The sequence below is a fragment of the Trichophyton rubrum genome, assembly GCF_000151425.1.
Source record: "Trichophyton rubrum CBS 118892 genomic scaffold supercont2.8, whole genome shotgun sequence".
Classification (NCBI taxonomy): domain Eukaryota; kingdom Fungi; phylum Ascomycota; class Eurotiomycetes; order Onygenales; family Arthrodermataceae; genus Trichophyton; species Trichophyton rubrum.
Window position 1 is genome coordinate 669,736 of NW_003456421.1, and position 19,414 is coordinate 689,149.

At 47.8% G+C, this 19,414-nt stretch overlaps 8 protein-coding genes across 10 annotated transcripts; 6 read left to right on the top strand and 2 right to left on the bottom strand.

Moving 5' to 3' along the window:
• Nucleotides 1-48: 48 nt before the first annotated feature.
• Nucleotides 49-2,320, top strand: TERG_06766 (uncharacterized protein). Its single transcript, XM_047748674.1, has one exon. The coding sequence runs from the start codon at nt 659-661 to the stop codon at nt 1,130-1,132; it is 474 nt and encodes a 157-aa protein (XP_047604661.1). The 5' UTR covers nt 49-658; the 3' UTR covers nt 1,133-2,320.
• A 1,549-nt stretch (nt 2,321-3,869) lies between these two features.
• Nucleotides 3,870-6,667, top strand: TERG_06767 (uncharacterized protein; the record flags this gene model as incomplete). 3 transcript variants are annotated; one of them, XM_003232728.2, is made up of 3 exons in its annotated part: nt 3,870-4,030; nt 4,100-6,482; nt 6,551-6,667. In XM_003232728.2, 3 exons carry the CDS (start codon nt 3,870-3,872, stop codon nt 6,665-6,667), a joined length of 2,661 nt encoding a protein of 886 aa, XP_003232776.2. The 3 variants fall into 3 exon arrangements, with proteins under 3 accessions (XP_003232776.2, XP_047607034.1, XP_047607035.1); XM_047750275.1 differs by lacking the exon at nt 6,551-6,667 and having other exon boundaries at nt 4,100-6,500; XM_047750276.1 differs by lacking the exon at nt 3,870-4,030 and having other exon boundaries at nt 4,320-6,482.
• Nucleotides 6,668-6,978: 311 nt separating this feature from the next.
• Nucleotides 6,979-9,600, bottom strand: TERG_06768 (pre-mRNA-splicing ATP-dependent RNA helicase PRP28; the record flags this gene model as incomplete). The annotated part of the gene is made up of 3 exons (XM_003232729.1): nt 6,979-7,150; nt 7,216-9,188; nt 9,310-9,600. 3 exons carry the CDS (start codon nt 9,598-9,600, stop codon nt 6,979-6,981), a joined length of 2,436 nt encoding a protein of 811 aa, XP_003232777.1.
• Nucleotides 9,601-10,413: 813 nt separating this feature from the next.
• Nucleotides 10,414-11,402, bottom strand: TERG_06769 (uncharacterized protein; the record flags this gene model as incomplete). Its single annotated transcript, XM_003232730.2, has 5 exons — nt 10,414-10,800; nt 10,857-10,933; nt 10,992-11,028; nt 11,086-11,105; nt 11,171-11,402. 5 exons carry the CDS (start codon nt 11,400-11,402, stop codon nt 10,414-10,416), a joined length of 753 nt encoding a protein of 250 aa, XP_003232778.2.
• A 1,280-nt stretch (nt 11,403-12,682) lies between these two features.
• Nucleotides 12,683-14,948, top strand: TERG_06770 (uncharacterized protein; the record flags this gene model as incomplete). Its single annotated transcript, XM_003232731.1, has 11 exons — nt 12,683-12,865; nt 12,925-13,029; nt 13,094-13,222; nt 13,286-13,478; nt 13,543-13,644; nt 13,703-13,799; nt 13,855-13,969; nt 14,039-14,155; nt 14,222-14,390; nt 14,465-14,699; nt 14,768-14,948. 11 exons carry the CDS (start codon nt 12,683-12,685, stop codon nt 14,946-14,948), a joined length of 1,626 nt encoding a protein of 541 aa, XP_003232779.1.
• Nucleotides 14,949-15,508: 560 nt separating this feature from the next.
• TERG_06771 (uncharacterized protein) lies at nt 15,509-17,215 on the top strand (the record flags this gene model as incomplete). The annotated part of the gene is made up of 2 exons (XM_003232732.1): nt 15,509-16,118; nt 16,185-17,215. The coding sequence occupies 2 exons, from the start codon at nt 15,509-15,511 to the stop codon at nt 17,213-17,215; spliced, it is 1,641 nt and encodes a 546-aa protein (XP_003232780.1).
• A 603-nt stretch (nt 17,216-17,818) lies between these two features.
• TERG_12450 (uncharacterized protein) lies at nt 17,819-18,357 on the top strand (the record flags this gene model as incomplete). The annotated part of the gene is made up of 2 exons (XM_047751405.1): nt 17,819-17,962; nt 18,013-18,357. The coding sequence occupies 2 exons, from the start codon at nt 17,819-17,821 to the stop codon at nt 18,355-18,357; spliced, it is 489 nt and encodes a 162-aa protein (XP_047607036.1).
• A 412-nt stretch (nt 18,358-18,769) lies between these two features.
• Nucleotides 18,770-19,279, top strand: TERG_06772 (uncharacterized protein; the record flags this gene model as incomplete). Its single annotated transcript, XM_003232733.1, has 1 exon — nt 18,770-19,279. The coding sequence occupies one exon, from the start codon at nt 18,770-18,772 to the stop codon at nt 19,277-19,279; it is 510 nt and encodes a 169-aa protein (XP_003232781.1).
• Between the last annotated feature and the right edge of the window lie 135 nt (nt 19,280-19,414).

The window sequence follows — 19,414 nt, forward strand, 5'->3', positions numbered from 1 at the left end:
GGCATATTCTTTTTTTTTTTTTTTTCCTTTTTTCCTGTCCATCATTTTTATCTTCATTGGGAGCCGCGTCTGGAGTGGTCTATTAAGATTTGGCGCCTGGCTTCGATTTCTGCCTATTGCCTTCCTTGTTTCTTGTTGCTGTGTCTCCGTTTTTTTCTTCTTCTCTTTTTAAGATCCAGTTTTGATGTGCATTTAACTTACTATGGAGGGCCATAGGTTAATATAAAAATATTACATACATGTACTTCAAACGAATCCATGAATCTTTTCATCTCTTGCCCCTTCATATTCACGCAGACGAACCGATTTATATGTTCTACGATCATAAGTTCAAATTTTGGGATATCGCCAGCCACGGGTGTTTCCTTCCTATGTAAAGTCCATATTGCATTTTTTCAACCGCATTGGAAGACTCAAAAGCCCTAAACACTGTAAAGAATGCCTTTGCTCCGCGATATTCAGAAGCTAGCTTGATCGTATATCCATACGCTGTTGTATACATATACGTCTCTTATCTCTGAGGGCCGTCCGTTGGTGTTCAGCTTCACCTGCTTGAACGCCATGGCGGGTTCAAGCGATTCCACCTCTGAAGGGGCGTCCTCCAAGACGCTGAGAAATTCAGTGACAGAACTACCATCGCACAAGGCCTCGGAGGACTATGGAAGATTATCTTTCGGGGATATCAACCTTCCTCCAATGGATCTTAAAATACCTTCTTGTGAGTTTGTGGACACCAACAAGAATGCTTTATCGAATGGAGACTGAGACTAATATCAGGTATACAGTTGGCAAGAGTACATGTTCTGAGTTCAGCGGCGGAGACTGTGGTGCCAGCGAAAATAACACTGACGTTGATACGGTCGTGATCGCCAAAGGAAGACAGATTGGCGTCGTCAGTGCAACGTTCCTTATATTTAATCGAATCATCGGAACAGGGATATTCGCCACGCCTAGTGCCATCCTGGCCCAGACGGGTAGCGTTGGCATATCTTTAGTGGTTTGGATTATTGGGATGTTAATTGCAATGGCTGGTACGGCAGTGTACCTTGAATTTGGTACCGCGATTCCAAGGTTCGGGAGTTATACCTCCTTTTGCGTCTGTGTAAAATGCCGATTCCTATCTGGTGACTGACATATATTAACACAGAAACGGCGGAGAGAAAAATTATCTGGAGTATGTCTACCGGAAACCGAAGTTCCTTGCAACAGCGATTTATGCTTCGTATGCATTGTTCCTCGGATGGGCTGCTGGAAACAGTGTAGTATTTGGGGAATACGTTCTGCATGCTGCAGGCGTGGAAGTCAACCGGTGGAATCAACGGGGTATTGGGTTTGGGTGCATAACGGTAGCATTCCTTGTCCATACCGTCGAGATGAAATGGGGTCTTCGTCTGCAAAATACACTTGGCTTGCTGAAGCTGGTTGTGATTTTGGTTATCATTGTCAGCGGAGCAGTGGGACTTGCGAGAGGTACACCGGGGAAGCCCTCGAATAACTTTTCGAACACCTGGGGAGACAGTCGTCCAAGCGTGTACGGCATGGTCACTGCCTTGTACAGCGTTATCTGGTCATATGTTGGTTATTCAAATGCAAACTATGTGAGTAAAATTGTTGGGAATATTCCAGGATTAGCTCTGACATGAACTTAATAGTCACTCAGCGAGACTCGAAACCCCATTCGAACATTAAAGATCGCAGCTCCTATAGGAGTTACGTTGGTTGGAATCCTCTATCTGCTGGTTAATATTGCATATTTCGCGGTTGTGCCAAAGGAAGACATCCTGGGCTCCGGACGTATTCTGGCAGCCTCCTTTTTTCGCAACATATTTGGGCCAAAGGCAGAGAGGGTTCTGTCCATTTTTATTGCACTCTCGGCCTTTGGGAACGTGATGGCAGTGCTATTCTCTCAAGGAAGAAGTAAGCTCAATATGTTTATTCATCTTCCGTAATGCTTTCTAACTAAGCGGTTTAGTTGTCCAGGCACTCGGCGAAGAAGGTGTACTTCCACTGTCAAAATTCTGGGCGAGTAAACGTCCGTTTAACTCTCCAGCTGCTGGCCTGCTGGAACATTATATGATCTCAGCCATAGTGATGCTTGCACCGCCACCTGGAGATGCGTATATTTTTCTTCTCAAGTGGGTATCCCGTGACAATTATGAATTGAATATTGGCTAAAAAAAAAGGGTGAAATAGCATGATTTCGTACCCGTTGTCCGTGGTAAATGTCCTAGTAGCTGCAGGACTGATGCATATATACCTTCGGCCGTCAAAGTATCCTGGTTGGGCTCCGGGCATTCGAGCAACATTGCCAGTTACTGGGTTTTTCCTGGTATCCAACATCTATCTCACGGTTGCACCATTCCTCCCACCGCCAAACCCCAAGGACAATATATATGCTTACCTTCCGTACTACTCGCACTGTGTGGCCGGTCTGAGTGTCTTTGTGATTGGTGCGGTTTACTGGGTAGTATGGGCAAAGCTGCTACCTTGTATGAAGGTATATAAGATTGCAGAGCACTCCTTTGAGGAGGAGAACGGAGCAACTAGGATGGTGGCAGTAAGGATACCTTCGGCAGGGCCCAATGCGCCAGATGAGAAGAGTAAAGAAGGCCATTTTGGGTAGAAGAAACCTGTCCCTCCCAGCTCGCCGTGAGGAAATTAATATCCCTTCTCCCGTTGAACTATGTGATGAGTGTCATGTAGGGGAATCGTAGCAAATTGTATTATTCTCCTAACACCTACCGTGTATACTCTCCTTTATACAAGAGTCCATTCATTTTATCTAATAATACAACACAGCTGGTCAAAATCCAGTAATGGCAAAAGATGTGCCGACTATTCTATGGAGAAACAGTTCACTTGGAGCAGCCTGGAAAGCCGCGAACCGATCCCCTCAAACTAGCGGGAGAAATAATCTGGCATTGAAGGGCGATAGACGGCTTCGATTGTAGACTCGCAGCTGGTCTATATCAAAAAGACGACCCTTCCTTTGCGTTGATGAGAAGGAAAGAAAAGAAAGAAAAATAAAAAAAAACCCGAATTAAAAAAGGAGGAAGAAACGCCAAGACATCCAAGTGACAAAGACGAGGTTACAGCCTCTGATTGGTCAGAAGCTCGAGATTTTCTCCTGCAGGTGTGAAAAAAAAAAAAAAAAAAAAATGAAGACGGCGACAGCTTGATGGAGCTGATACTCTGCGCGAGGAGCAAGAAAGCAAGGACGGGACTTGCTTATGCATTTTGATCTTCCGCCGCTCGTTTCTCCTGGTTCAATCCGTCGCTCCTTTGGGTCAATTGAGCCGTGAACTCTCGCTGTCTGGACATCTGGCTGGTTTATCTGATATATAGGAAGACCTCTCACTCTCTCTATATATATAAACTGCAACCGCTGTATAACTATCTGCTCAAGACGGGCGTCTTTTTGCATGCATGAGAGCTCCCGATAGCCTGTCTACCGGTAGCTACTGAGCTCCCAGTGCATCCCGGCCTGTCCTTTCTCCAGCTCACTGGCCTTGCCCGCCGGCAGGATGCTGTCCCGTGCAGCCGGCCTTCGCAGAGGCCCTTCTCTCCTTCGGCCGCCAGCGTCGTCTCTCTCTCCTGCTCCGTCTACCTTGTCTCTGTCATCGTCTCTTTCCGCTATATCTCTCCTGTCACTGTCGCCGCCGCTCTCTTTCAGTATTACTCAGCCTTTCCGTCGAAGCTTCGTGCGCCCAATCAGGCCCGCGACCTCCCCCCGCCCGCCATCGTCTTTCACCCCGCCAACTTCTGCTACTTCTGCTACTTCTTTACTTCCTTTCTCCTTGACATCTACAACTTCTTCTCCTTCTGCTCGTCTTCCTCGTCAGTTCAAGCGATTCTGCTCGTATAGGAGAATGTGTCATGCAAGGCGAGGTGACGACGGGGCCGCGGGTTCCATGCCCGTGGCCGCTCAGGGTCGCGAGATCCTCCCGGACAATGTGAAGCCACTGCACTATGACTTGACGCTGGAGCCCAACTTCGAGGACTTCTCCTTCCAGGGATCTGTTCAGATTGAGTATGGCTATCCGTGCTATCCGTTTTATGAAATGCAAGACTGTTATGCTAACTAGACGGTGATCGATAGCCTCGAAGTTGTGAAGGAGACGAGCTCAATCACTTTGAATGCCCTTGACATCACTATTAATACTGCTGCTCTTGAGACCAATGGAACAGAAATTGCTACCTCCTCACCGGTTAGCTATGACAAGGACAAGCAGACTGCTACCATCACCCTTGGACAGAAGATTGCTGCTTGCTCCAAGGCCAGGTTGAACCTCAAGTTCACCGGCACCCTGAATGACAACATGGCGGGTTTCTACAAATGCTCTTACAAGGATGCCAATGGCAACCAAAAGTACATGGCATCCTCCCAGATGGAGCCTACAGACTGCAGACGCGCCTTTCCTTGCTTCGACGAACCCTCTCTCAAGGCAGAGTACACTGTCACCCTCATTGCAGACAAAGACATGACCTGTCTGAGCAACATGGACGTGGCTTCAGAGACCGAAGTCAAATCCACCATGGTCAGCCATCCTCGAAAGGCCGTTAAGTTCAACAAGTCCCCACTTATGTCAACTTACCTTGTGGCTTTCATTGTTGGCCACCTCAACTATATTGAGACAAAGGCCTTCAGAGTGCCAATTAGAGTGTACGCTACCCCGGACCAGAACATCGAGCACGGAAGGTTCTCGCTCGACCTTGCTGCCAAGACCCTGGCCTTCTATGAGAAGGCCTTCAACAACGAGTACCCGTTGCCCAAGATGGATATGGTTGCCGTGCCCGACTTTGCTGCCGGTGCTATGGAGAACTGGGGTCTGGTCACCTACAGAATCGTCGACGTCCTGTACGACGAAAAGACTACCGGTGCTGCTACCAAGGAGCGAATTGCCGAAACTGTGCAACACGAGCTCGCTCACCAGTGGTTCGGAAACCTGGTCACCATGGATTTCTGGGATGGCCTCTGGCTCAACGAGGGCTTTGCCACGTGGATGTCATGGTACTCGTGCAATGTCTTCTATCCAGAGTGGAATGTCTGGCAGACCTACGTTATCGACAACCTTCAACAAGCTTTGTCTCTTGATTCCCTTAGAAGCAGCCACCCCATCGAGGTACCTGTAAAACGTGCCGATGAAATCACTCAGATCTTTGACGCTATCTCCTACTCCAAGGGCTCTGCTGTCCTCCGAATGATCTCCAAATACATGGGTGAGGAGAAGTTCTTAGAGGGTGTCAAGGCATATATCAAGAAGCACGCCTATGGAAATACCACCACTAGTGATCTATGGGCTGCCCTCAGCGAAGCCAGCGGTAAGCCTATAGACAAGGTTATGGATATTTGGACTAAGCAGGTTGGTTTCCCTGTTCTTACAGTAAAGGAGAACAAGGGAAACAGCAGCATCACGGTCCAGCAGAACCGTTTCCTTCGAACTGGAGACGTCAAGGCCGAGGATGACAAGACGCTTTACCCCGTCGTCCTGGCTCTGAAGGGTTCTGATGGCATTGACCAGTCTGCTGTCCTTTCGCAGCGATCCGAAGAGATCAAGGTTAACCTCGACTTCTACAAGCTCAACGCAGACCACTCATCTCTCTTTAGAACATGTTACACTCCCGAGCGTCTGGAGAAGCTTGGAGAGGACGCCAAAGCCGGTCGCCTTACCGTCGAAGACAAGGCTGGTATGATTGCCGATGCCGGTGTCCTTGCCGCTTCTGGTTACCAGAAGACTTCCGGCAGCTTGTCTCTCCTCAAGGCATTTGATCAAGAGAATGAATTCGTTGTATGGAATGAGATTCTCACTCGCCTCGGTTCTATCCGTGGTGCCTGGATGTTTGAAGACGAGGAGACCAAGACAGCCCTGAAGACATTCCAGCGCAATCTGGTCAGCCAAAAGGCTCACGAACTCGGTTGGACATTTAGCGACAAGGACGGTCATGTTCTACAACAGTATAAAGCTCTCATGTTCAGCGCTGCTGGCTCTGCAGGCGACGAGAAAGTCGTTGCTGCTGCCACCGAGATGTTCAAGAAATTCTCTGAGGGTGACTACGATGCCATCCACCCCAACATCCGTGGAAGCGTTTTTGACATTGCCCTCCGAAACGGTGGCGAGAAGGAATGGCAGACTGTCTTTGACAGATACAAGAATGCACCCACCTCTGCCGAAAAGAACACCGCTCTCCGCTGCCTTGGTTCCTGCGAGAAGCCAGAAATTGTGCAGAAGACTCTCGATCTCACTCTTTCCGAAGAAGTCAGAATCCAAGATATCTACATGCCCATGTCCGGCCTTCGCTCCCACTCCGCCGGTATACTAGCTCGCTGGAAGTGGTTGCAGGACAACTGGGAGCCATTGACTAAGAGGCTTCCTCCTGCCTTCTCTATGCTGGGATCTGTTATTCAGATCGCCTGTGCTAGCTTGTCTACCGAGTCGCAGCTGAAGGAAGTAGAGGAGTTCTTCAAAGACAAGGACCACAAGGTAAGATACTCTTTTTAAAACTCATCTAATTCTATTAGTTGGCTCTCTGCTAACCAGCACATGTATAGGGCTATGACCGATCCCTGGAGCAAAGTCTCGACTCCATTCGCGCTAAGGCTGGCTGGCTGTCGCGTGACCGTGGGGATGTGGAGAGCTGGCTCAAGACGAACGGATTTAAAGCCTAAATCAACTATTAAATAACGTATTTTTCTGTGAGATGCATATTTTAAAGGCTCTAGGCAGAACAGATACCCTGGCCATAAGAGTCTTCCTATAGGTTGACAAATGGTCAATCTTACACTCGTTAGGACATTGTCCTTATGTTATGCATGACGGAACCTACTATGGTTACCGTATCGTAGCCCAAAGGTTAGGGTGTATATAGATATATTTCGAGAGAAACTACCCATCCTTCAAAGTCGTAGACGCTGCACCTCAATGAAAAATCTTCACTTCTTTAGATCATATATATCGGTCGTATCTTACACGTGGTTATTTACCATCCACTACCGCCACCCTTGCCGGCAAACCCAGAGCTCTCTTCAATTTTCTTCTGGCCTGCTGCACCCATTCCTCTAATCGGTTTAGATTGAGCAGCTTCATGCTTGCGTAGTTCCTCCGGTACTCTTGATATAGACGATTTCATAAGCATTTGTTTAAGATCATACCTGCGAACAAGAGTTAGTAATTAAGAACCAATATCAATAAGAGGAGTGTTAGGGAATCAACATACAGGACATCATTATCTTCACTACCAAGGAATGTGATTGCAATACCACTCTTCCCTGCACGACCAGTTCGTCCAATACGATGAGTATAACTTTCAATATTCGTAGCCATATTGAAATTGACCACCAGACTGACGTCTGGAACATCTATACCACGACCAGCAAGATCTGTGGCAACCAAAACATCCGTCGATCCATTACGTACGGATGCGAGAGCCGCTTCTCTCTGCTCCTGAGTCTTAGAACCGTGCAATGTGACAGCCGAGAAGCCCATATGTTTAATATCTCGCGCAACAGCATCACAGTTTCGTTTGATATTAACGAATACAATGATCGGAGGGCGGTATTCGCGTGAAGTGAGAATTTCCGCAAGACGTTTCTTACGCTTGTCTTCTCCTGAAACGAATTCAACCCGCTGCTCAACGGTATCAACTGCTTCGCCGATGTTACCTATCGTAACAATTGCCGGACGACGGAGGTATTTCCTTGCTATCCGTTCAACGGCTGAAGGCATGGTGGCAGTGTACATCATTGTCTGCCTATATCGGTCCTTGCCGCCAATATGTTGGCTCATTGCCTGGGCGTTCTCTGCCTCTTCGCTATCAGGTTTCTCATTTGATACTGGAAGTGCATCAAGAATTTTATTCACAGGTTCCTCAAAGCCAAGATCAATCATCCTATCTGCTTCATCCATAATGACATAGCAGCATTGACTGAGGACGAGTATTCGTCTCTCAATACAATCGACTAACCGACCCGGAGTAGCAATGATGATTTCCGCTCCGTTGCGTAGATTATATGCCTGCTCTTCAAGCGAGTGACCACCCACAATACTGACGACGTTGAAGTTAAGCGGCGCAGCGAATTTCATAGCTTCTATTTCGATCTGCTGGGCAAGTTCACGAGTGGGTGCTAAAATAATGGCGTACGGGCCGTCATTCCGTCGCCATTCAAACTCGTCTAGCCGTGGGAGGGAGGAGATGTAAACAAGCAGTGGTAGTAGGAATGCCGCTGTTTTACCGGAACCGGTGACAGCAACACCGATGAGATCCCTGTTCTGCAACGCAATTGGTATAGAGACCCTCTGGATAGGCGATGGGTCCTTATACCCGACAGAGTCGATAATCTCAAGAAGCCTCTTGGGAAGACCCGATTCAGACCACGAACGCATCGGGTTTGGCAAACCACCACCCTTTGTACTGATGTTGAAATCTTCTTTGAATATTCGCCAATCTCTTTCTCTCATGTGTTCCAATTTCTTCTCACTCCAGTGGGCATCAATAGCATTTCTTCCGCTCTCTTCCTTTCTTCGTCTTTCCATCTCCAATATCTCTCTTGCTCGGACACTTCCAGCTTCAAGATCCCTGTCCTCCAAAGCTCTTGCATACTTTCTCACCGAGTCATCTACCACTTCATCTGCAAAACCAGCTAGTCTACCACGACCGAAAAAGTTTGCCTCAGAGCGATTCTGGTATAGTGGGTTGTAGTCAGGGCTAGTATCTTCTTCCGCATTCCATTCGAAATTAAATTTCCTTTCAGTAGTTCGCCGCCGTTTCTTCTTCGCAGAAAAGCTAGATCTCTGGTCTGCGCCCATATATCTCTGTCGAATGAGTTGTGCCTGAGCATCTTCTGGTAAGGCCCGTTTCTCCCCTTTGTTTCCGGAAGTAGATGCCGAAGAACTCTGTGAAGTTTTATCATTACCCTTCTGGTTCGATCTCATGGAAGCCGGCCCAGTCGGTGCATCATGTCTCAACGCACGGGGACCTGTAGGGATGTGCCTCGAACCATCATTCCTACCAGTCTCACCAGCACGAGAGGCAGAAGCTGAAGAGTACCCATTTGTCTCTATATCTAGAGTTCTTGAATCCGACCCAGAATTACCATTGGCTGCTGACTTCGCGCGGCGAACGCTATCCACTTCTTTCATTCGTTTTTCGAGCGCAATCTTCTCCCTCTGTGCTTTACTAAGAAATTTGGGCTATTCATAAGTATATATGTTAGTAACTTGCCCTATAGATCATCCTGACGTGGATATTAAACAAGAAAAAGAAGCATGCAAGGTGCCATGCTGGTCAAAAAGATTCGACGGATTAGCATACCTTTGAAGCTGCCTCGTCTGCTTCTTTTTTCTTCCGAAGCAATTCCTCAACACTTAGGGGATTCGCCGCTTTTGTAGTTCCCCAGCCTTTCTTTTTCTTGGGCTCTGAAGGGGGAGGGGGCGGAGGAACAAGAGAATCTGGGGGTGGAGGAGCCGGGATATCTGGCGGCGGCGGAGGTAAGCTATGATCGGCAGGAGGAGGAGGTGGAGGAGTCGGAGGCCGTTCGATGGGCTCCGGAGGAGGCTGCGGAGGTTCTATAGACCCGTAGCTGCTGTCTTTTATCCCGTCCATTGTTAAATATAAGCAGTCCCTTGTCCTTGTTTGCTCGGTGGAATTCAAGATTGAGGGAAGCTCTAAGCTTTTCTGATAAAGCGCGAAAGTTGATCGTCTTATGTCAGCAGTCCACTAAACCTAAACAGGACATCCACCACTACACAACGAGCATAGAAGCAAAGAAGAAGAAACGTCGGTTGATATATCGTTTATATACATTGCAAGTCGTGAAAAGGGGTCTCATATTATATATACAAAAGGGAGTGTTTATTAAAGCATTAATCATTCGTTGACTTTTTTTTACCGTGATAGGTTCTGAGGCTGGGGAGATGCCCCGTTCAGTCTAGGGCTACTCTGGCTTTCCTCTGACCTGTTAAGGCTCTCCTCGTCATTCTTAACTGGATACCCCCATTGCCGGAAGGCCGTGTCTTTCTGGTTGATGAGTTCTTCATGGCCAGACCGCTTGGAGCGATTTATCATGCTAATTGTGGGGGTGAAAGAAGGCCGTGAGTTCTTGGAGAAGAGCCCGGTACGCGAAGAGAAGAATTGCCTAACTGCAGGCATACTGGAAGCTGTGATGCCAGCAAACATCTCGATCTCCCTATATGTTTTTGTTAGATACGGATACAAGAGAAAAATCTCGGTTATATAGCTGGTTGTCTTACGTCCAGAGCAAAACGTATCCGACTTTCCATGATGCATCGCTTACATCGTTTTGGAGAAGGACACGATAATAGAGGTTCACACCCGAGGCTGCCACGGCCCTAAGAATACGTCAGACCTTTTTTTTTATGGTTCTGCGAAGCCTATAGTGGGTTGCCCCGAGATGACTTACAGGCCACCAGTCATGAACACTAGTATGATACCAATCTTCTTCGCAGTTGACAGCTGCAGCTGCCATACAGCGGGCATTGGGAGTATAAATAGGACAACGTCAACCAGCGAACCAATGATGCCGGTAGGAATGGAGAACTCGGCGAACTTGAGGTAGTGCCATGAGAGGATACAGTCGAGGATAGACTCTCCCGGCCATGGACTGCTCAGCACGAAAGACGAGATCGAGGTAGCGATATAGAAAAGGCCAGATAGTGTTGCCCCCACATATACGCTAATTCTTACATACCTCCTTACTTTAAATAAGAGGTAGTATTGAATGAAAAGGCTGAGTTTGATCAGTCCTAGTGCTGGCGTTGCTGTGATAACTGTGATGTAGCTTTGCTGCACTAGTTATCAGCAAATTGTCCAATTAACGAACTTAGGGACTTAATACATACATAGAGATGAGCGTTTCCAATGAGCTTATCGAGGTGCACCTCCCACTCGTGACGTCCGGCAATTCCATTAATACAACCTTTAGAAGGGTTAGTCTGGAACGAGAAAACATTAAAAAGGAACTCGACGTCGCTTACCATTTAGCGTCGCCGCATAATATACGAGACTGAATAGCTATATTCTATTGTTAGGCCTTTTTTATTGACAGAGGGCATGATCGTGGCGGCTCACAAAACCTATGGATATTGTCACTTATGAAAAAGAAGTCAGCCTGAGGTTCACGCTTAACCATCTACCACCGCTGGAGTCTGCTTACAGTCATCCCACTTCCATGTTTTCGAGATGGCAAGTCGAGTGTACATGCGAATGAAGAAGCAGAAGCAAGCCATAGCCAGGAACGCTGTCCCTACTCCTATAATGACTGGTACTTGAGACACCGGGTCATCGAAATTCGGCGTGACCCCAGGTGGTGGTTTACCGCCTGGGATAGTCGACAGAAGGTCTGGCGGAATGCTCTTGAGAGCATTGGCGTCTGGAGTTTTAGACATCGCCGCTAGCTTGCTAACTAGTTAGTTCGATCTGAGGTCTCGATGTTGCTGAGCACAATCTTCAATCATGCCAAAAAGATTGCAGAAGGATTTGTAAAAATGAAAAAAGAGGCCTTACCAACAAGCCGGGCGCTTCGACGTTATTATTGAAAATATTGCCCTCCAGCAAGGCTGCGCAAGCACCTTATGTATATCAGGACAACCTGGAGGGCTGCGAGGCTGTGAGAACCCACAACCAGGCCTGCTTGCAGCTGTACCAGGGTTTCTTTTTTCCTTCTGCCTGCCACATGTACTGCATGGTGAGGGGGGCCATGTTCGTTTCCTGAAGATGACTGGGCGCCTGCTGGTCCGTTGGGGGCCATCCGTCGAACACGATGCCCATGCGGAGCGGTCGAAAAGTCAGCCATTGCCAGTAGCACAGCGAAGATCCCTGCCACTGCGGCTGATCTCTCACATATCAACCAGGATCAAGGCGTGGTATTTTCGCATCTGCACCTGGACACAACACCCTGTACCCCCCACTCCAGATGTTCCACACATGCATTCCGTATGTGTGTGAAGAATTTTAAATTCGTTGCTTCCCTCTAGCGCAAGAAAATCGTACTCGTCGTGGTTAGCGGTGGATATTGCAGAGCTCTGTTCCAGGCGATTAGTTATACGCCTGAAATTGGTCCGCTTATATTTGGAATTAAGGTAGACCGGGCCGAACTTCCTGAGTGACTGGATGTATTATTTCTGTCAAAGTCCCCGTCCAATACACTTTACGTTTTACGAAGCCCACCATAGCCATGATCTGCCCTTCTTGCTACCCGCCTCTCCTTTTTCCCTAAAATTCAAGCCCCCAAACCCATACACCTCATGGACTTAGCCACGGACATGATCGGCATGGAGGAGGCTGAATGGCCTCTGCCTTGCTGTGGATGATATGCATGTCGTAAGTATTGTGTATATGCATGTTGTTTCTCGAAATAGACATATGAAGACCTCGGGGAATGGGGACACGCGCAGCTCTTGTCCACCACTCAGCTTTCCCCATATCGTCTGGCCCCCGAAGTCACGCAAGCTAAGACACTATCAGAGCAAAGGCGGGCTGGCCAAGGCTAGCCAGGGGTGAGATGCTGGAGGGGCCAGTTCAGCGTCCCGCTGTGTCTTGGTCCATTGATAAGAGCGATGATATCCATGTGGTAAGAAGAGACAGTTTAGCATAGAGGGAGAGACAAGAGAGAGAGAGACACACACAGGGATAAATTGAGGTTGAATAGATTTTGAACCCGCCCACCATGCATACAGAGCCACCCAGCAAGCATATTGTCACAATGGCAATTCCAGTGCTACCCCCATTTTCGAAGCTGGCTTCGACTATTGACTCTCGAGGTTGGAACTGGCACTGGTATCATGTAGTATACCTTCTTTTGGCATGGCAGACAGCGCAAATATTGTGGAAGTTCTGGTGGAAGGCTCCGGTATGCATACCTAGATTGGACCGGCAACGCTCATGATGTTATTGACGTCGTCGTTTTAGTCCAATGTCATTATTGCAGCATACCCTACGCCGTTAGGAAGGTTTTTGACGGCATTGCATATGGTATTTGATTCTGGAACGCTCCTTGAAAAAGCGTACGAATCGGTACGTCTTTCCCTGAAGAGTTCCTCTCGAGTCACTAAAAAAGCAAGTGGTTAATATGTTCCAGGCTGGCGGAAAACCGTTTGCGATTCCCATGCTAGATCGCTGGATTATTTTCGTTTCCAACACAGAGACCCTCAAGCAGCTGGACCGTGAACCTGAGCATGTTCTATCACTACAGCAAGCACTGCATGAGGTAACGTCGCCCTAAATTCTTTGCAGTGGTGGCTGAAGAAAACCGCTAAGTCGAAATATGTAGCTCGCGTCCACAGGGCCAATATTAGGGCCCCATCAAGTAAAAATAGAGAACAAGGGAACACAGAGCGAAGTCTCTCGTGTTGTGGTTGGTGTGTTGAAGAACAAGCTCCGTTCAAATATTCCTTTGATGAGTGATACCCTTCGAGAAAGAGTCAGGAAGTCAATGGCTCTGGAGATGTCTCCGCCAGCAAACGGTATGTTGGGGCTTTGAAGGATGGCTATACGGGACAATTTGCTAACGGATTATGCTATGACCAGAGGCTTGCGAGAAGAATGAATGGAGACAGGTTAGGCTTATGCCAGTACTCCTTCGCATCTTTACCAGTGTAAATCTTCTTCCTCTGGTTGGTGACGAACAAGGTGTGTATGGTATCTCTCCATGTCCATTATCATACAGTGAAGCTGACAGAGGACAAAGCCAACCGCCCTGAAGTATACGACGATGTGATGAACTTTTTCTGGAGCTGTGCCCGGGCTTTTCCCATCGTAGATATGATGCCCAGTTTCCTCACACCGTTAGTTATCACCCCCTGAACTACATCGAAACATAAACTGACTAGATTGCTGCAGCTTCATCGGGCCAATTGCCATGGGCTGGGGCGTAACGAGAACGAAAGTATACGACCTCTTGTTGTGGCATACTACGAAGGCTCTTGAAGACAAGGAGGTAGGAAGAGAAAAACAGGTATGAACGGTCCTCCTCTCTCGCATGGCAATGAGAAGGGGGGACAAAAAGTAACTAACAGACCTTAAGCACTCTGGGGGCCACGTCGCACAATGGGCTTCCGAAATAACAAAACTTCGAGATGCAGCAGAAGTGGCCAAAATATCACTTGGACTGTTATTCGCGAGCGCATTCCAAGTGCCGATGGTAGGTCAAGACCAATATAACCCCACTGTGTGCGTTACCATCCATACTGAAGATCCGGCGGCACAGGTTGTTCAGTTCTGTATACACAGACTATGTAGGCATGAGGAGTATACAGATAAGCTCAGACAAGAAGCTCTCGAATGTGAAAATCTTTCTTTTGGCGCGATGAACCGAGAGATGCCTTATCTCGACAGTTTCATGAAAGAGACCTCTCGTCTGAGTCCAGGCCCAATCGGTAAGTAAGCCCTCAGATGTTCCTCCATCTCTGGTATGACTCTTGGAAAAGATATTATCTAACCCCTACAACAGTAAGTGCACCTCGTACAGTCATGGTCCCGTACACAATGGAGGATGGCTGCCACATTCCAGCCGGAAATTGGATTGCCATACCCCAGCTTGCCCTAATGCGGGATGAGAAGATCTGGCCCAACGGCAAGGAATTCGAGGGATTCCGTTTTGTCGACGAGCAAGGCGATGCGTCAGAGTCACGATTCACTCATCCAAGTCACGAGTTCCCCTTCTGGGGTTCAATAAAACATGCATGGTAAGTTTTACTCTGAATTCCTCGGAATTTCGGACTTGGCTGCGACAACTTGCTAACCTCCGGACCAGCCCTGCACGCTTCTATGTCTCCGTTGTCATCAAAATGGTCCTGTCACACCTTCTTCTAGACTACGACTTCAAGCTAGAAAACCCAACAGCGGCCCCGTTCCTGACCTTTGGCAAGGTCAGAGTGCCTAGCCCCTTTATGACGCTGCTGGTCAGGAAGCGCTCCACTGGCTCGAGGGTGTAAACCGGGGTTCAGCCTAGCCGCGGAGATCCGGTATGCTCCTTCCCCTCATGATGAAGATTCTGAAGGATTTCTCCTCATCTATTTCGCTTCTGTGTCTTGTCATAGGCCCAGCATCGACTTCTCCATCAATTCTGTTGTATTAAACTTTCTGTAATTATTTTTTTTCGTTGTCGAAGGATGAAGGTTTAGACATGTGGGGAATAGAGTTCGCAAGGCCGAAACTTAAAAGCACATGCTTAAAATCTTATTCTTTCTTTTTTTAATGACGCAGTTGGCGGTCGATCTCTCGACAAGGTGAACGCGCGTGGGCTGAGACGGCTTTGTGGTGCAGAGCGTGCAGCTGCAGCCTTGGGATGGGACCTGGTTTGAGATTAAGAGGGGCATTGTCGCGCATCAGAGGCAGCTGTCACACAGCTACTGGGTAGCTGGGTCTGTGTTGATGTTTGTTGAAGGGCGTGCTGCTGCTTCTTCTAACGCCAGCCTTGCTCCATTCTGTCCCTGTGAGAACCCAAGGCATTGAGAAAGAAGAGAAGAGGACGACAACGACCAGACAGGGCAAAATGACCGCTACATCAGTTACTGCGGCTCTCCTGATTGCTGTTTCTGTTTTCTTTGCCATGCGCCGTTTGCGCGGAAGCCCGAAGGAGCCGGAGCCGGAGCTTGTAGTTCGCTCGTCGGAAGCTGCCATACAACTCAACAAGCTCCTTGCATCTGCCTTACCTGAGGATGTTGTGGTTTTGCCTCAAAATGCTGCTACTTTCAGGAAGTCAATGAACACATATTGGGCCCAGCAGGAGTGTGAGGTCGTGCCTGCGTGTGTTGTCCGGCCTCGGAATATCGACCAGCTCTGCACAGCTGTCACTATTCTTAAAGGGGAGTACGACAGGCGAAGGAGTTTAGATGATGAGAAAGGCGGTATTAAGGCGGGTGGCTTATTTGCTGTCCGTAGCGGTGGCCATTCAGCTGTCTCTCATGCCGCGAGCATCGAGGACGGTGTGATGATTGATATGAGCCTATTCTGCGACGTGACCCCATCGAAGGATGGGTCGAGCGTCGTAATCGGCGCGGGAGCTAGATGGGGTCCAGTTTTCGAAGCTCTGGCTGCGAAGGGTCTAGCTGTTGCTGGTGGACGAAACTCACATGTTGGCGTCGGCGGCTTGACATTAGGAGGTATACGAGTATCAATCCCACCATTGCTTTGTTTAGCCAGAGCTAACGTTAATGGAATACAACTAGGTGGAATTTCCTTCTTTTCTCAACGCGTCGGTTCGGTATGCAATAATGTTCTGAGCTACGAAGTCGTACTGGCCTCTGGGGCCGTTGCCACAGCTTCACCTACCTCCAACCCCGACCTCTGGCGTGCCTTGAAAGGTGGTGGTAATAACTTCGGTATCCTCACTAGCATTACTCTACGCAGCTTCCCTTCTACCGACATATGGAGCGGTTTCCTCTATATGCCATCCAGTAGTGCTCAAAAGGCCCTGCATGCGTTCCACGACTTTGTTCACAGAGCCCATCCCGACAATACTGGAATTACTTATGATCGCCATGCGTCCGGTCCGATCGCATGTTTCACTTACCTGCAGCAACTTGGCATCCAGGCGGTCTCAGTCAACCTCGTCTACACGAAGCTCCCTGAGAAGAAGAACAAATGGCCTGAGTGTTGGGAAACTTCTGGCTTCAAATCACTTTGGCGCTTCTGGAGTACTTGCAAGGTCCGTCCACTCGCAGATGCTTGTGATGAAATGAACTCCCTTAATCCTCCTGGTAGACGTCAGGTGCTTGCTACCACCACCACCAAGAACGACATGGCAACGCTACAAGCCGTCTACGCTGCCTATAAAGACGCTATTGCGCCTATCAAACAAGCTAATATCAAGGGCATGTCATGGACGCTCGTCTTGCAGCCCATGCTAGCAAACTGGGCTGGGGATGGCTGTGACGGAAATCCCTTTGGTCTAGCCGATACCAAAGAGCCTCTTGTGATTGTCTCCTTTACCGTCAATTGGATTGAAAAGAGTGACGATAAGCTCTCTGAGAAGCTAACTCGCGACGCAATTGAGCAGATCGATGCCGCTGCCTCTGTCAACGGGACTGGCTATCGGTATCGATACATGAACTACTGTGGAGACTGGCAGAGGCCATTTGAGGGATACGGAGAGGAAAACGTACAACTCTTACGCGACGTAAGCCAGAAGTATGATCCGGAGGGCTTGTTTCAAAGAGGCTGTGTAGGTGGGTTTAAGCTTGATATAGAATATTCCTAAGTCATGTATATGGTAAAGTCAATTTATTTCTTTCACCATATATGGCCTTTGATTCTGCATTGCCTAGTACTTTGAAAAAATCCAAAGAGCTTGCTAGAATATTGAATACAAAGCAGTTACACCTCTATCAGTAGCCTTGTACTGACACTGTATACTTGCATTGTATAGATTGAATAGAGGCAAAAGAAATAGCTTACTTTGTCCAATTGGCTGACTACCTAGTCAATATCCAACTATTGCTCTTGTATATACAGACTGAAGGTATTATATAATTGCCTTAATACTTTGGTTAACCAACTGATCATTACTAAGTTGCCATTTATCTAATAAAGAAGTGGAGTTACTAGTTTGTTTACTTCCTTATCAATTAGTTAGTTGTCCTAACCTGTAGGCGTTTCACCGCGTCTTTCTGTGAACTTCTCTCGCTTAACCTCATAGATAGAAAGATATTTATTTGACTATCAACTAAACTGAATATCTTTTTACTGATCAAATGCAACGCCTCTATTTCTGCTAGATATAACTGCTAGATATCGCTGTTGCCCTAGCCATGCGTTAGCATCAGTGGTAACTATTAACTCTCTCTCTCAGGAGCTCATCAACATGATCGCGAAGGACCTTGACCTAGATTCACTCTGTGCTACTTTTGAGATCTGCCCTCGGTTTCTACCTGTACTCGAGAAGCAAAGAGAAAGTATCGTGCCCCTAGTGGAAGGGAGCGATGTCACTCTGAACCGAGATTTCAGGGTATGGAAGCATTACTTCGATCAGGGAAAGACACTTACACTATGGATCAGTTTGTGGCTCGATATAACAGTCACCTTGCCCCGTCACTTCGACTCATCTTTTTCAACCCGAACTTCCCATTGCCGTCATGCCTGCGGTTTTCTCAATCAGATACCCAGAATACCCATGTTACCCCCCAGGAGATACTAGTGAATGAGGCCTTTACTGCACAAATCACAGATATTTTCAAGGCTCTTAGCATCATTGAGCGCGGGATTCAGCACAGATACAAGCTATCTGGATATCTTGAACATAGGCTGCTTCAAGCTGAGCTCTCCAGTTTTATAGTTATTCGTGGCGCTCATGCATACTCAACCCTGCGAAACTCCCAAAGGTGGAATGCATCACCACTCTGAGCTTTGGAACATCACATTATTGTATGTTTGCGTACGGGAGACGTTATCTTAGTGAACGGACAGCAATCGATCTTTGCTATGCACTGCCAAACCTGGAGGTTATTGATTATTCTGCTGATACCGAAGGGCCGCCTCAGGTGTATGAAGACAAGTCTCCGATTCGTTGTTGTCCAAATGAAAGGCCCGCCACATACTAGACAATCGTTCGCAGAAGGGGTGCAGACTCTTTTAAAGACACCACGAAGCCATGAACTTCAAGTAAACTAAAGAAATTGAAGTTATGGTTCTGGGAAATATCCACCGAATTTGTGCAAGATATTTGTCAAACCAGATATCTGCCTAATTTGCTATACCAAACCACTACGACCCGCTAAGCTCCTCAATCAGAACTATTTCACAGAACTTGGTATCTATGGATCTGAGAATCATAGCAGATGGCACCCTCTTCTGGCCATCTGCTGCAGAAAATTTAACAACTCCATTCTGGCCTAGGCTCCAGCATCTCAACGTTATGTTTCACCCTTCTACACCTACTGGATCTAGTTATCTTGAAGAAGTACCTCACTACGAGGGGTTTGATGAACCTATCCACTCCATTATCCCCAGGGGGCCTATCAAGTGGTCTTCTAGCATCAATAATTCACTTAAGATGTACCACCCAGCCCCTGTGGAAGAGGCAATGGAGCCGTTTCTTCCAGCCTTTGGCCGAGCATTAGGCGCCATGCCTTCGATGCAGTCAGCAAACGTTGAAACCTGGGCAACATGCTCACCAAGACACCACTGGTTTCTTGATACTGCTGTTCCCAATTTGCCCCCTCATAAGGCACCAATGAGAAGATGTGTTAAGTGTCACAGATGGGGTGTAACATATTTGAATAGGCCTTCAAAGAAGCCTTACTTAGAATGGCAAGTAGGTGATTAGAGACCAAATGAGGGCACGTTGAGGATATTCCGTGAAACCAAGAAAGATATGGAAATAGTGTGGAAAAAAAATTCGACAATCCTCCAGGTCGTGTCTAGATAATTCTGCCTCCAACATATACCGGCCAGAGGGCCA

What these genes read in the sequence shown, in the direction of transcription:
- TERG_06766 (XM_047748674.1), top strand. Translation starts at nt 659, where the DNA reads ATGGAAGATTATCTTTCGGGGATATCAACCTTCCTCCAATGGATCTTA.